At 44.9% G+C, this 14,625-nt stretch overlaps 1 protein-coding gene across 2 annotated transcripts in view; it reads left to right on the forward strand.

The window, feature by feature from the left end:
- USP5 (ubiquitin specific peptidase 5) overlaps positions 1–14,625 on the forward strand; it is a 461,221-nt gene that overhangs the window by 260,993 nt on the left and 185,603 nt on the right. For both annotated transcript variants that reach the window (XM_053692844.1, XM_053692845.1), the window contains exon 14: positions 1,315–1,403. In XM_053692844.1, the coding sequence (XP_053548819.1) occupies positions 1,315–1,403 (89 nt within the window). The remainder of the gene's footprint in view (positions 1–1,314; positions 1,404–14,625) is intronic.

A 14,625-nucleotide genomic window follows, 5' to 3' on the forward strand; every position in this document is an offset into this window, starting at 1 on the left:
CTCCCCCCGCCAACCCTCGGCTTTCCCTCCCCCCGCCAACCCTCGGCTTTCCCTCCCCCCGCCAACCCTCGGCTTTCCCTCCCCCCGCCAACCCTCGGCTTTCCCTCCCCCCGCCAACCCTCGGCTTTCCCTCCCCCCGCCAACCCTCGGCTTTCCCTCCCCCCGCCAACCCTCGGCTTTCCCTCCCCCGCCAACCCTCTGCTTTCCCTCCCCCGCCAACCCTCTGCTTTCCCTCCCCCGCCAACCCTCTGCTTTCCCTCCCCCGCCAACCCTCTGCTTTCCCTCCCCCGCCAACCCTCTGCTTTCCCTCCCCCGCCAGCCCTCTGCTTTCCCTCCCCCGCCAACCCTCTGCTTTCCCTCCCCCGCCAACCCTCTGCTTTCCCTCCCCCGCCAACCCTCTGCTTTCCCTCCCCCGCCAACCCTCTGCTTTCCCTCCCCCGCCAACCCTCTGCTTTCACTCCCCCGCCAACCCTCTGCTTTCCCTCCCCCGCCAACCCTCTGCTTTCCCTCCCCCGCCAACCCTCTGCTTTCCCTCCCCCGCCAACCCTCTGCTTTCCCTCCCCCGCCAACCCTCTGCTTTCCCTCCCCCGCCAGCCCTCTGCTTTCCCTCCCCCGCCAGCCCTCTGCTTTCCCTCCCCCGCCAACCCTCTGCTTTCCCTCCCCCGCCAACCCTCTGCTTTCCCTCCCCCGCCAACCCTCTGCTTTCCCTCCCCCGCCAACCCTCTGCTTTCCCTCCCCCGTCAACCCTCTGCTTTCCCTCCCCCCCCAACCCTCTGCTTTCCCTCCCCCGCCAACCCTCTGCTTTCCCTCCCCCGCCAACCCTCTGCTTTCCCTCCCCCGCCAACCCTCTGCTTTCCCTCCCCCGCCAACCCTCTGCTTTCCCTCCCCCGCCAACCCTCTGCTTTCCCTCCCCCGCCAACCCTCTGCTTTCCCTCCCCCGCCAACCCTCTGCTTTCCCTCCCCCGCCAACCCTCTGCTTTCCCTCCCCCGCCAACCCTCTGCTTTCCCTCCCCTCTGCTTTCCCTCCCCCGCCAACCCTCTGCTTTCCCTCCCCCGCCAACCCTCTGCTTTCCCTCCCCCGCCAATCCTCTGCTTTCCCTCCCCCGCCAATCCTCTGCTTTCCCTCCCCCACTAACCCTCTGCTTTCCCTTCTCCATCCTTTTCTCCCTCTTATCCCCCCTTCTCAACCGTCTCCTTTTCTACCTTTCCACATATCACTTCCTTTCGCTCCCTTCTCTTTTTCTTATAAAATGTTTACCCTTTCTCTTCCCTTTTTTTCTCACCTCCCACCAAAACCCTCTTTTCACATCTCAGGACCTCCCGATTCGCCTCATTTCCTGATTACCTTGTCATCCAGATTAAAAAATTCACATTTGGCCTCGACTGGGTGCCCAAGAAACTGGGTGAGATATTCTAGTGCTTTTTGGGGTATATGAATGTTTGGCAGATGAGGGCTGAAAATTAGGTGTGTATATTGCTGAGTAGCTTATTTGTTAATGTGATCAGGAAATTATGTAACATTATAAAGGGGAGGAATGATTGGGCATATGGGTGAGGGATACAGGTGTGCATTGCTGGGTGGGGGAGAGCCCATCTGCTAGCTGGAGAGTTAGAGGAGGACATCTTGCTGGCTTAGAGGGAGGAGGATGTGTTGGATAGGGGTGAAGAGGGCTGCTTGCTGGGTGGGTGCACAGAAAGCAGGTGGAAGGGGAGGGACAATCGGTTGCTAAAAGTCTTTGTGCCTATAGGTTGTGATGTTGGTGCTAATTGAACTTTGCTCTCTGTCTTGCTCTCATGCTGCTGTTATTTCTTTCATGTAATTGGCAAGAGTCCATGAGCTAGTGACGTATGGGATATACATTACCAGGAGGGGCAAAGTTTCCCAAACCTTAAAATGCCCATAAATACACCCCTCACCACACCCACAATTCAGTTTTACAAACTTTGCCTCCCATGTAGGTGGTGAAGTAAGTTTGTGCTAGATTTCTACGTTGATATGCGCTTCGCAGCAGGCTGAAGCCCGGTTTTCCTCTCAGAGTGCAGTGAATGTCAGAGGGATGTGAAGAGAGTATTGCCTATTGAATTCCATGGTCTTCCTCTAGGGGATCTATTTCATAGGTTCTCTGTTATCGGTCGTAGAGATTTCTTCTCCTACCTCCCTTTTCAGATCGACGATATACTCTTATATACCATTACCTCTACTGATTCTCGTTTCAGTACTGGTTTGGCTATCTACTTTATGTAGATGAGTGTCTTTGGGTAAGTAAGTCTTATTTTTATTTATGAAACTCTCAGCTATGGTTTGGCACTTTATTTGTATGTTTTATACTATATTTGCCATGATTCAGGTCAATCAGTTATTTTCCTTCTTTCAGACTCTGTTTCATTTTTTGAGAAAATGCATATGAATAAATATTTTTCTTACCTAAAATTATCATTGAATTTTTTCCTCTAAATTGCGGGCTGTTAGGCTCGCGGGTGCAAAAACTGCTAGAATTTATTGCGTCATTTTTGGCGCGAGACTTTTTTGGCGCGAGATTGACGTTTGTCTGACATTAATAACGTCATTTCAGGCGTTGTAATTGACGCCGGGAGTTTTCACGTAGTTGCGTCATTTTTGACTCTCGTGTTTGTTACAGACTTTTTTGGCGCCAAAAAATATGTGGGCGTCGTACTTGGCGCCAGTTTTTTTTTTTTTTTTTTTTATACATTATTTAAGTCTCACTTTCTAGTTGCTTCTGGTTTCTGGAGGCTTGTTCTGTTTGCATTTTTTCCCATTCCTGAAACTGTCATTTAAGGAATTTGATAAATTTTGCTTTATATGTTGTTTTTTCTATTACATATTGCAAGATGTCACAACCTGACCCTGGATCAGAATCTACTTCTTGAAAGACGCTGCCTGATGTCGGTTCTACCAAAGCTAAGTGCATTTGTTGTAAACTTATGGTAACTGTTCCTCCGGCTGTAGTTTGTGTTAGTTGTCATGATAAACTATCAAACGCAGATAATATTTCCATTAGTAATAATCCATTATCTGTTGTTGCTCCGTCAACATCTAATGTTCAGGATGTTCCTGTTAATGTAAAAGAATTTGTTTCTAATTCTATTCGGAAGGCTCTGTCTGTTATACCTCCTTCTAGTAAACGTAAAAGGTCTTTTAAAACTTCTCATAAATCAGATGAATTTTTAAATGACCGCCATCATTCTGACTTATCTATCTCTGATGAGGATCTTTCTGGTTCAGAAAATTCTGCCTCAGATATTGACACTGATAAATCTTCATATTTGTTTAAGATGGAGTTTATTCGTTCTTTACTGAAAGAAGTGTTGATTGCATTAGATATGGAGGAGGCTAGTCCTCTTGATGTTAAAGCTAGTAAGCATTTAAATTAGGTTTTTAAACCTCATGTAGTTATTCCAGAAGTTTTTCCAGTTCCTGATGCTATTTCAGATGTAATTTCTAGGGAATGGAATAATCTGGGTACTTCATTTACTCCTTCTCCAAGGTTTAAGAAATTGTACCCTTTGCCGTCTGATAGATTAGAGTTTTGGGAGAAAATCCCCAAAGTTGATGGGGCTATTTCTACTCTTGCTAAACGTACTACTATTCCTACGGCAGATAGTACTTCTTTTAAGGATCCTTTAGATAGGAAGCTTGAATCATTTCTAAGGAAGGCTTATTTATGTTCAGGTAATCTTCTTAGGCCTGCTTTTTCTTTGGCTGATGTTGCTGCAGCTTCCACTTTCTGGTTGGAGGCTTTAGCACAAGTGTCGGACCATGATGCTTATAGCATTGTTAAACTTCTTCAACATGCTAATAACTTTGTTTGTGATGCCATTTTTGATATCATTAGGATTGATGTCAGGTATATGTCTTTAGCTATTTTAGCTTGAAGAGCTTTATGGCTTAAATCTTGGAATGCAGATATGACTGCTAAGTCAAAGTTGCTTTCTCTTTCTTTCCAAGGTAATAAGTTATTTGGTTCTCAGTTGGAGTCTATAATTTCAACTGTCACTGGGGGGAAAGGATCTTTTTCGCCTCAGGATAAAAAATCTAAGGGTAAATATAGGGCTGCTAATCGTTTTCGTTCCTTTCGGTAGAATAAGGAACAGAAGCCTGACCCTTCCCCTAAAGGAACGGTCTCCGTTTGGAAACCTTCTCCAGTCTGGAATAAATCCAAGCCTTTTAGGAAATCAAAACCAGCTCCCAAGTCCGCATGAAGGTGCGGCCCTCATTCCAGCACAGTTGGTAGGGAGCAGGTTACGATTTTTCAAAGATGTTTGGATCAGTTCGATTCAAAATCATTGGATTCAGAACATTGTTTCTCAAGGGTACAGAATAGGTTTCAAGATAAGACCTCCTGTGAGAAGATTTTTTCTCTCTCGCATTCCAGTAAACCCAGTAAAGGCTCAGGCTTTTCTGAAATGTGTTTCAGACCTTGAGTCAGCTGGGGTAATTGTGCCAGTTCCAGATCTGGAACGGGGTCTGGGGTTTTATTCAAATCTGTTCATTGTACCGAAGAAAGAGAATTGTTTCAGACCAGTTCTGGATCTAAAAATATTGAATCGTTATGTAAGGATACCAACATTCAAAATGGTGACTATAAGGACTATTCTGCCTTTTGTTCAACAAGGGCATTATATGTCCACAATAGACTTACAGGATGCATATCTTCTCTAGACAAGCATTACCAATTTGTTGCTCTTCCTTTTGGCCTAGCAACAGCTCCAAGGATCTTTTCAAAGGTTCTCGGTGCCCTTCTCTCTGTAATCAGAGAGCAGGGTATTGCGGTATTTCCTTATTTGGACGATATCTTGGTACTTGCTCAGTCTTTACATTCTGCAGAATCTCACACGAATCAACTCGTGTTGTTTCTTCAAAGACATGGTTGGAGGATCAATTTACCAAAGAGTTCCTTGATTCCTCGGACAAGGGTAACCTTTTTGGGTTTCCAAATAGATTCAGTGTCCATGACTTTGTCTCTAACAGACAAGAGACGTCTGAAATTGGTTTCAGCTTGTCGAAACCTTCAGTCTCAATCATTCCCTTCGGTAGCTTTGTGCATGGAAATTTTAGGTCTCATGACTGCAGCATCGGACGCGATCCCCTTTGCTCGTTTTCACATGAGACCTCTCCAGCTTTGTATGCTGAACCAATGGTGCAGGGATTATACAAAGATATCACAATTAATATCCTTAATTCCCAATGTTCGTTTTTCTCTGACTTGGTGGTTGGATCACCATCGTTTAGTTCAAGGGGCCTCATTTGTTTGTCCAACCTGGACTGTGATCACAACAGATGCAAGTCTTTCAGGTTGGGGAGCTGTATGGGGATCTCTGACAGCGCAGGGGGTTTGGGAATCTCAGGAGGCGAGATTACCAATCAACATTTTGGAACTCCGTGCGATTTTCAGAGCTCTTCAGTTCTGGCCTCTTAAGAGAGAATCGTTTATTTGTTTTCAGACAGACAATGTCACAACCGTGGCGTATGTCAATCATCAAGGTGGGACTCACAGTCCTCAGGCTATGAAGGAAGTATCTTGGATACTTGTATGGGCGGAATCCAGCTCCTGTCTAATCTCTGCGGTTCACATCCTAGATATAGACAATTGGGAAGCAGATTATCTCAGTCGCCAGACGTTACATCCGGGCAAATGGTCTATTAATCCGGAGGTATTTCTTCAGATTGTTCAGATATGGGGACTTCCAGAAATAGATCTGATGGCTTCTCATCTAAACAAGAAACTTCCCAGGTATCTGTCCAGATCCAGGGATCCTCAGGCGGAAGCGGTAGATGCGTTGTCACTTCCTTGGAATTATCAACCGGCTTATATCTTTCCACCTCTAGTTCTTCTTCCAAAAGTGATTTCCAAAATCATAATGGAACGTTCGTTTGTGCTGCTGGTGGCTCCAGCATGGCCACACAGGTTTTGGTATGCGGATCTTGTTCGGATGGCCAGTTGCCAACCTTGGACACTTCCGTTAAGGCCAGACCTTCTATCTCAAGGCCCATTATTCCATCAGGATCTCAAATCATTAAATTTGAAGGTATAGAAATTGAACGCTTAATACTTAGTCATAGAGGTTTCTCTGACTCAGTGATTAATACTATGTTACAGGCTCGTAAATCTGTGTCTAGAAAGATTTATTACAGAGTTTGGAAGACTTAAATTTTTTGGTGTTCTTCTCATAAATTCTCTTGGCATTCTTTTAGAATTCCTAGAATTTTACAGTTTCTTCAGGATGGTTTGGATAAGGGTTTGTCTGCAAGTTGCTTGAAAGGACAAATCTCTGCTCTTTCTGTTCTGTTTCACAGAAAAATTGCTAATATTCCTGTTATTCATTGTTTTGTACAGGCTTTGGTTCGTATAGCGCCTGTCATTAAGTCAATCTCTCGTCCTTGGAGTCTTAATTTGGTTTTGAGGGCTTTACAGGCTCCTCCGTTTGAGCCTATGCATTCTCTGGACATTAAATTACTTTCTTGGAAAGTCTTGTTCCTTTTGGCCATCTCTTCTGCTAGAAGAGTTTCTGAGTTATCTGCTCTTTCTTGTGAGTCTCCTTTTCTGATTTTTCATCAGGATAAGGCGGTTTTGCGAACTTCATTTAAATTTTTACCTAAAGTGGTGAATTCTAACAACATTAGTAGAGAAATTGTTGTCCCTTCGTTGTGTCCTAATCCTAAGAATTCTCTGGAGAGATCTTTACATTCTTTGGATGTAGTAAGAGCTTTGAAATATGTTGAAGCTACTAAAGATTTTAGAAAGACTTCTAGTCTATTTGTTATCTTTTCTGGTTCTAGGAAAGGTCAGAAGGCTTCTGCTATTTCTTTGGCGTCTTGGTTAAAGCTTTTGATTCATCATGCTTATGTGGAGTCGGATAAATCCCCGCCTCAAAGGATTACGGCTCATTCTACTAGGTCAGTTTCTACTTCCTGGGCTTTTAACCTCTTAAGGACATATGACGGAATTTTTCAGTCATAAAACAATTGAGCCATGCCCTTCCTCAGGATAGATCAAATAAGATGAAGATCAAAAAAAATAATTTCGTTCCTTTCGGAACTTCAAGAGTGGTTCCGTTTCGGCTTCCTCTGCTGCAAAGCAAGAGGGGAATTTTGCCCAATCCAAGTCAGTCTGGAGACCTAACCAGGCTTGGAACAAGGGTAAACAGGCCAAGAAGCCTGCAGCTTGCCTCTAAGACAGCATGAAGGGGTAGCCCCCGATCCGGGACCGGATCTAGTAGGGGGCAGACTCTCTCTCTTCGCTCAGGCTTGGGCAAGAGATGTTCACGATCCCTGGGCTTTAGAAATTGTGTCCCAGGGATATCTTCTGGAATTCAAAGACTCCCTTCCGCGGGGGAGATTTCATATTTCTCGATTGTCTGTAAACCAGACAAAGAGAGAGGCGTTCTTACGCTGTGTAGAGGATCTGCTTACCATGGGGGTGATCCGCCCAGTCCCAAAAGAGGAACAGGGACTAGGGTTCTACTCAAACCTTTTTGTGGTTCCCAAAAAAGAGGGAACTTTCAGACCAATCTTGGATCTCAAAATTCTAAACAAGTTCCTCAGGGTTCCATCATTCAAGATGGGAGACCATTTGGACTATTCTGCCTCTGATCCAGGAAGGTCAATATATGACTACCATGGACTTAAAGGATGCGTATCTACACATCTCTATTCACAGAAATCATCATAAATTTCTCAGATTTGCCTTTCTAAACAGGCATTACCAGTTTGTGGCTCTTCCCTTTGGGTTAGCCACAGCTCCAAGAATTTTCACAAAGGTGCTAGGGTCCCTTCTGGCGGTTCTACAACCTCGGGGCATAGCAGTGGCGCCTTATCTAGACGACATCTTAATTCAGGCGTCGACTTTTCAGCTAGCCAAGTCTCACACGGACATTGTGTTGGCTTTTCTGAGATCTCACGGGTGGAAGGTGAACATAAAAAAGAGTTCTCTCTTCCCTCTCACAAGAGTTTCCTTTCTGGGGACTCTGATAGATTCGGTAGAAATGAAAATATTTCTTACGGAAGTCAGAAAATCAAAACTCTTAACCACTTGCTGAACTCTTCATTCCATTCCTCGGCCATCTGTTGCTCAGTGTATGGAGTTAATCGGACTCATGGTAGCGGCAATGGACATAGTTCACCTCAGACCACTGCAACTATGCATGCTCAAACAGTGGAATGAGGATTATGCAGATTTATCTCCTCAACTGCATCTGGACCAGGAGACCAGAGATTCTCTTCTCTGGTGGTTGTCTCAGGACCACCTGTCTCAGGGAATGTACTTCCACAGGCCAGAGTGGCTCATTGTAACGACAGATGCCAGCCTGCTAGGCTGGGGTGCAGTCTGGAACTCCCTGAAAGCACAGGGCTTATGGTCTCGGGAGGAATCTCTTCTTCCGATAAACATCCTAGAACTGAGAGTGATATTCAAGGCGCTTCAGGCGTGGCCTCAGCTTGCTGCAGCCAAATTCATCAGGTTTCAGTCGGACAACATCACGACTGTAGTTTATATCAATCATCAAGGAGGAACAAGGAGTTCTCTAGCGATGATGGAGGTAACCAAAATAATCCGATGGGCAGAGGATCACTCTTGCCATCTCTCAGCAATCCACATTTCAGGAGTAGAGAACTGGGAGGCGGATTTTCTAAGTCGTCAGACTTTTCATCCGGGGGAGTGGGAACTCCATCCGGAGGTATTTGCTCAGCTGATTCAGCTATGGGGCACACCAGAATTGGATCTGATGGCGTCGCGACAGAATGCCAAACTTCCTCGTTACGGGTCCAGGTTCCGGGATCCCAAGGTGGTACTGATAGATGCTCTAGCAGTACCTTGGTCCTTCAATCTGGCCTACATATTTCCACCGCTTCCTCTCCTTCCACGTCTGGTTGCCAGAATCAAGCAGGAGAGAGCTTCGGTGATTCTGATAGCACCTGCGTGGCCACGCAGGACTTGGTATGCAGACCTAGTGGGCATGTCCTCGGTTCCACCGTGGACCCTGCCAATGAGGCGGGACCTTCTAATCCAAGGTCCGTTCTCACATCCAAATCTAGTTTCTCTGCGTCTGACTGCTTGGAGATTAAACGCCTAGTTCTATCAAAGCGTGGGTTCTCCGAGTCGGTCATTGATACCCTGATTCAGGCTAGAAAGCCTGTCACCAGGAAGATCTATCATAAGATTTGGCGCAAATATCTTTATTGGTGTGAATCCAAAGGTTACTCGTGGAGTAAGATTAGGATTCCTAGAATATTGTCTTTCTCTTGTAAGGTGTATCCAGTCCACGGATCATCCATTACTTGTGGGATATTCTCCTTCCCAACAGGAAGTTGCAAGAGGATCACCCACAGCAGAGCTGCTATATAGCTCCTCCCCTAACTGCCATATCCAGTCATTCTCTTGCAAACTCTCAACATAGCTGGAGGTAGTAAGAGGAAAGTGGTGTAATATAGTTAGTTTTTTCTTCAATCAAAAGTTTATTGTTTTTAAATGGTACCGGAGTTGTACTATTTTATCTCAGGCAGCATTTAGAAGAAGAATCTGCCTGCGTTTTTCTATGATCTTAGCAGAAGTAACTAAGATCCACTGCTGTTCTCACATATGTCTGAGGAGTGAGGTAACTTCAGAGGGAGAATGGCGTGCAGGTTATCCTGCAATAAGGTATGTGCAGTTTAAGTTTTTCTAGGGATGGAATTTGCTAGAAAATGCTGCTGATACCAGATTAATGTAAGTTAAGCCTAAATACAGTGATTTAATAGCGACTAGTATCAGGCTTGCTATCAGAGGTATATACTCTGATTAATGTGCAATATAAAACGTTTGCTGGCATGTTTAAACGTTTTTATATATGCTTTGGTGATAAAACTTATTGGGGCCTAGTTTTTTCCACATGGCTGGCTTGATTTTTGCCTAGAAACAGTTTCCTGAGGCTTTCCACTGTTGTAATATGAGTGGGAGGGGCCTATTTTTAGCGCTTGTTTGCGCAGTTAAAATTACAGACAGAGACATTCAGCTTCCCTCAGCAGTCCCCTGCATGCTTTAGGACATCTCTGAAGGGCTCAAAAGGCTTCAAAAGTCGTATTTTGAGGAAGGTAAAGCCACAGTGGAGCTGTGGCAGTTGTGACTGTTTAAAAAAGTTTTTTTCAATTTGTTAATCCCTTTTTTGTATTAAGGGGTTAATCATCCATTTGCAAGTGGGTGCAATGCTCTGCTAACTTGTTACATACACTGTAAAAATTTCGTTTGTTTAACTGCCTTTTTTCACTGTTATTTCAAATTTTAGCAAAATTAGTTTTCCTTAAAGGCACAGTAACGTTTTTTATATTGCTTGTTTAACTTGATGTAAAGTGTTTTCCAAGCTTGCTAGTCTCATTGCTAGTCTGTATAAACATGTCTGACATAGAGGAAACTCCTTGTTCATTATGTTTAAAAGCCATGGTGGAACCCCATATGAGAATGTGTACTAAATGTATTGATTTCACTTTAAGCAATAAAGATCAGCTTTTATCTTTAAAAAATTTATCACCAGAGGATTCTGGCGAGGGGGAAGTTATGCCGACTAACTCTCCCCACGTGTCGGACCCTTTGACTCCCGCTCAAGGGACTCACGCTAAAATGGCGCCAAGTACATCAAAGACGCCCATAGCGATTACTTTGCAGGACATGGCGGCAATCATGGATAATACCCTGTCAGCGGTATTAGCCAGACTGCCTGAATTCAGAGGAAAGCGCGATAGCTCTTGGGTTAGACGTAGTACAGAGAGTGCAGATGCCTTAAGGCCCATGTCTGATACTGCGTCACAATATGCAGAAGCTGAGGAAGGAGAGCTTCAGTCTGTGGGTGACATTTCTGATTCAGGGAAACCTGATTCAGATATTTCTACTTTTAAATTTAAGCTTGAGAACCTCCGTGTATTGCTTGGGGAGGTGTTAGCTGCTCTGAATGACTGTGACACAATTGCAGTACCAGAGAAATTGTGTAGACTGGATAAATACTATGCAGTGCCGGTGTGTACTGATGTTTTTCCAATACCTAAAAGGTTTACAGAAATTATTAATAAGGAGTGGGATAGACCCGGTGTGCCGTTTTTCCCCCCCTCCTATTTTTAGAAAAATGTTTCCAATAGACGCCACCACACGGGACTTATGGCAGACGGTCCCTAAGGTGGAGGGAGCAGTTTCTACTTCAGCAAAGCGTACCACTATCCCTGTCGAGGACAGTTGTGCTTTTTCAGATCCAATGGATAAAAAATTAGGTTACCTTAAGAAAATGTTTATTCAACAAGGTTTTATCCTGCAGCCCCTTGCATGCATTGCGCCTGTCACTGCTGCTGAGGCGTTCTGGTTTGAGTCTCTGGAAGAGGCCTTTCAGACAGCTACTCCATTGACTGAAATACTTGACAAGCTTAGAACACTTAAGCTAGCTAATTCTTTTGTTTCTGATGCCATTGTTCATTTGACTAAACTAACGGCTAAGAATTCTGGATTCGCCATCCAAGCGCGTAGGGCGCTATGGCTTAAATCTTGGTCAGCTGACGTGACTTCAAAGTCTAAATTACTTAACATTCCCTTCAAGGGGCAGACCCTATTCGGGCCTGGTTTGAAGGAAATTATTGCTGACATTACTGGAGGTAAGGGTCATGCCCTTCCTCAGGACAGGGCCAAATCAAAGGCCAAACAGTCTAATTTCCGTGCCTTTCGAAACTTCAAGGCAGGTGCAGCATCAACTTCCTCTGCTACAAGACAAGAGGGAACTTTTGCTCAATCCAAACCGGGCTGGAAACCTAACCAGTCCTGGAACAAGGGCAAGCAGGCCAGAAAGCCTGCTGCTGCCTCTAAGACAGCATGAAGGAACGGCCTCCTATCCGGTAACGGATCTAGTAGGGGGCAGACTTTCTCTCATCGCCCAGGCGTGGACTAGAGATGTTCAAGATCCCTGGGACTTCAAAGCTTCCCCCCCCTCAAGGGAGATTTCACCTTTCGAGATTATCTGTAAACCAGATAAAGAAAGAGGCATTCTTACGCTGTGTGCAAGACCTCCTAATTATGGGAATGATCTGTCCAGTTCCACAGACGGAACAGGGACAGGGTTTTTATTCAAATCGGTTTGTGGTTCCCAAAAAAGAGGGAACCTTCAGACCCATTTTGGACCTAAAGATCTTAAACAAATTCCTCAGAGTTCCATCGTTCAAAATGGAAACTATTCGGACCATCCTACCTATGATCCAGTAGGGTCAATACATGACCACTGTGGATTTGAAGGATGCTTACCTTCACATACCGATTCACAAAGATCATCATCGGTTCCTAAGGTTTGCCTTTCTGGACAGGCATTAACAATTTGTGGCTCTTCCCTTTGGGTTAGCTACAGCTCCAAGAATCTTTACAAAGGTTCTGGGATCGCTTCTGGCGGTTCTAAGACCGCAAGGTATATCAGTGGCCCATTATCTGGACGACATCCTGATACAGGCGTCAAGCTTTCAGATTGCCAAGTCACATACGGACATAGTTCTGGCATTTCTCAGGTCACATGGGTGGAAGGTGAACGAGGAAAAGAGTTCTCTATCCCCACTCACACGAGTCTCCTTCCTAGGGACTCTGATAGATTCTGTAGAAATGAAGATTTACCTGACAGAGTCCAGGTTATCAAAGCTTCTAAAATCTTGCCGTGTTTTTCATTCTATTCCGCGCCCTTCGGTGGCTCAGTGTATGGAAGTAATCGGCTTAATGGTAGCGGCGATGGACATAGTGCCATTTGCGCGCCTACATCTCAGACTGCTGCAACTCTGCATGCTCAGTCAGTGGAATGGGGATTACACAGATTTGTCCCCTCTGCTAAATCTGAATCAAGAGACCAGAGATTCTCTTCTCTGGTGGCTATCTCGGGTCCATCTGTCCAAAGGTATGACCTTTCGCAGGCCAGATTGGACAATTGTAACAACAGATGCCAGCCTTCTAGGTTGGGGTGCAGTCTGGAATTCCCTGAAGGCTCAGGGATCGTTGACTCAGGAGGAGAAAACTCCTCCCAATAAATATTCTGGAGTTAAGAGCAATATTCAATGCTCTTCTAGCTTGGCCTCAGTTAGCAACCCTGAGGTTCATCAGATTTCAGTCGGACAACATCACGACTGTGTCTTACATCAACCATCAAGGGGGAACCAGGAGTTCCCTAGCGATGCTGGAAGTCTCAAAGATAATTCACTGGGCAGAGACTCACTCTTGCCACCTATCAGCAATCCATATCCCAGGTGTAGAGAACTGGGAGGCGGATTTTTCATCCGGGGGAGTGGGAACTCCATCCGGAAGTGTTTCCACCGTTTTCTCTGCTCCCTCGACTGATTGCCAAAATCAAACAGGAGAGAGCATCGATGATCTTGATAGCGCCTGCGTGGCCACGCAGGACCTGGTATGCAGACCTAGTGGACATGTCATCCTTTCCAACATGGACTCTGCCTCTGAGACAAGACCTTCTACTACAAGGTCCTTTCAATCATCCGAATCTAATTTCTCTGAGACTGACTGCATGGAGGTTGAACGCTTGATTTTATCAAAGCGTGGCTTCTCCGAGTCAGTCATTGATACCCTAATACAGGCACGAAAGCCTGTCACCAGGAAAATATACCATAAGATATGGCGTAAATACCTTTATTGGTGTGAATCCAAGAATTACTCATGGAGTAAGGTTAGGATTCCTAGGATATTGTCCTTTCTCCAAGAGGGTTTGGAAAAAGGATTATCAGCTAGTTCTTTAAAGGGACAGATTTCTGCTCTGTCTATTCTTTTGCACAAGCGTCTGGCTGAAGTTCCAGACGTTCAAGCTTTTTGTCAGGCTTTGGTTAGAATCAAGCCTGTGTTTAAACCTGTTGCTCCCCCATGGAGCTTAAACTTGGTTCTTAAAGTTCTTCAAGGGGTTCCGTTTGAACCCCTTCATTCCATTGATATTAAACTTTTGTCTTGGAAAGTTCTGTTTTTGATGGCTATTTCCTCGGCTCGGAGAGTCTCTGAGTTATCTGCCTTACAATGTGATTCTCCTTATCTGATTTTCCATTCAGATAAAGTAGTTCTGCGTACAAAACCTGGGTTTTTACCTAAGGTAGTTTCTAACAAGAATATCAATCAAGAGATTGTTGTTCCATCATTGTGTCCTAATCCTTCTTCAAAGAAGGAACGTCTCTTACATAATCTGGACGTGGTCCGTGCTTTGAAGTTTTACTTACAAGCGACTAAGGATTTTCGCCAAACATCTACACTGTTTGTTGTTTACTCTGGACAGAGGAGAGGTCAAAAAGCTTTGGCAACCTCTCTTTCTTTTTGGCTTCGGAGCGTAATACGCTTAGCCTATGAGACTGCTGGACAGCAGCCCCCTGAAAGGATTACAGCTCATTCTACTAGAGCTGTGGCTTCCACCTGGGCCTTTAAAAATGAGGCTTCTGTTGAACAGATTTGCAAGGCGGCGACTTGGTCTTCGCTTCATACCTTTTCAAAATTTTACAAATTTGATACTTTTGCTTCTTCGGAGACTATTTTTGGGAGAAAGGTTCTTCAGGCAGTGGTTCCTTCCATTTAAGCCTGCCTTGTCCCTCCCTTCATCCGTGTACTTTAGCTTTGGTATTGGTATCCCACAAGTAAT

The sequence above is a fragment of the Bombina bombina genome, chromosome 9 (genome assembly GCF_027579735.1).
Source record: "Bombina bombina isolate aBomBom1 chromosome 9, aBomBom1.pri, whole genome shotgun sequence".
NCBI classification, from domain to species: Eukaryota; Metazoa; Chordata; class Amphibia; order Anura; family Bombinatoridae; genus Bombina; species Bombina bombina.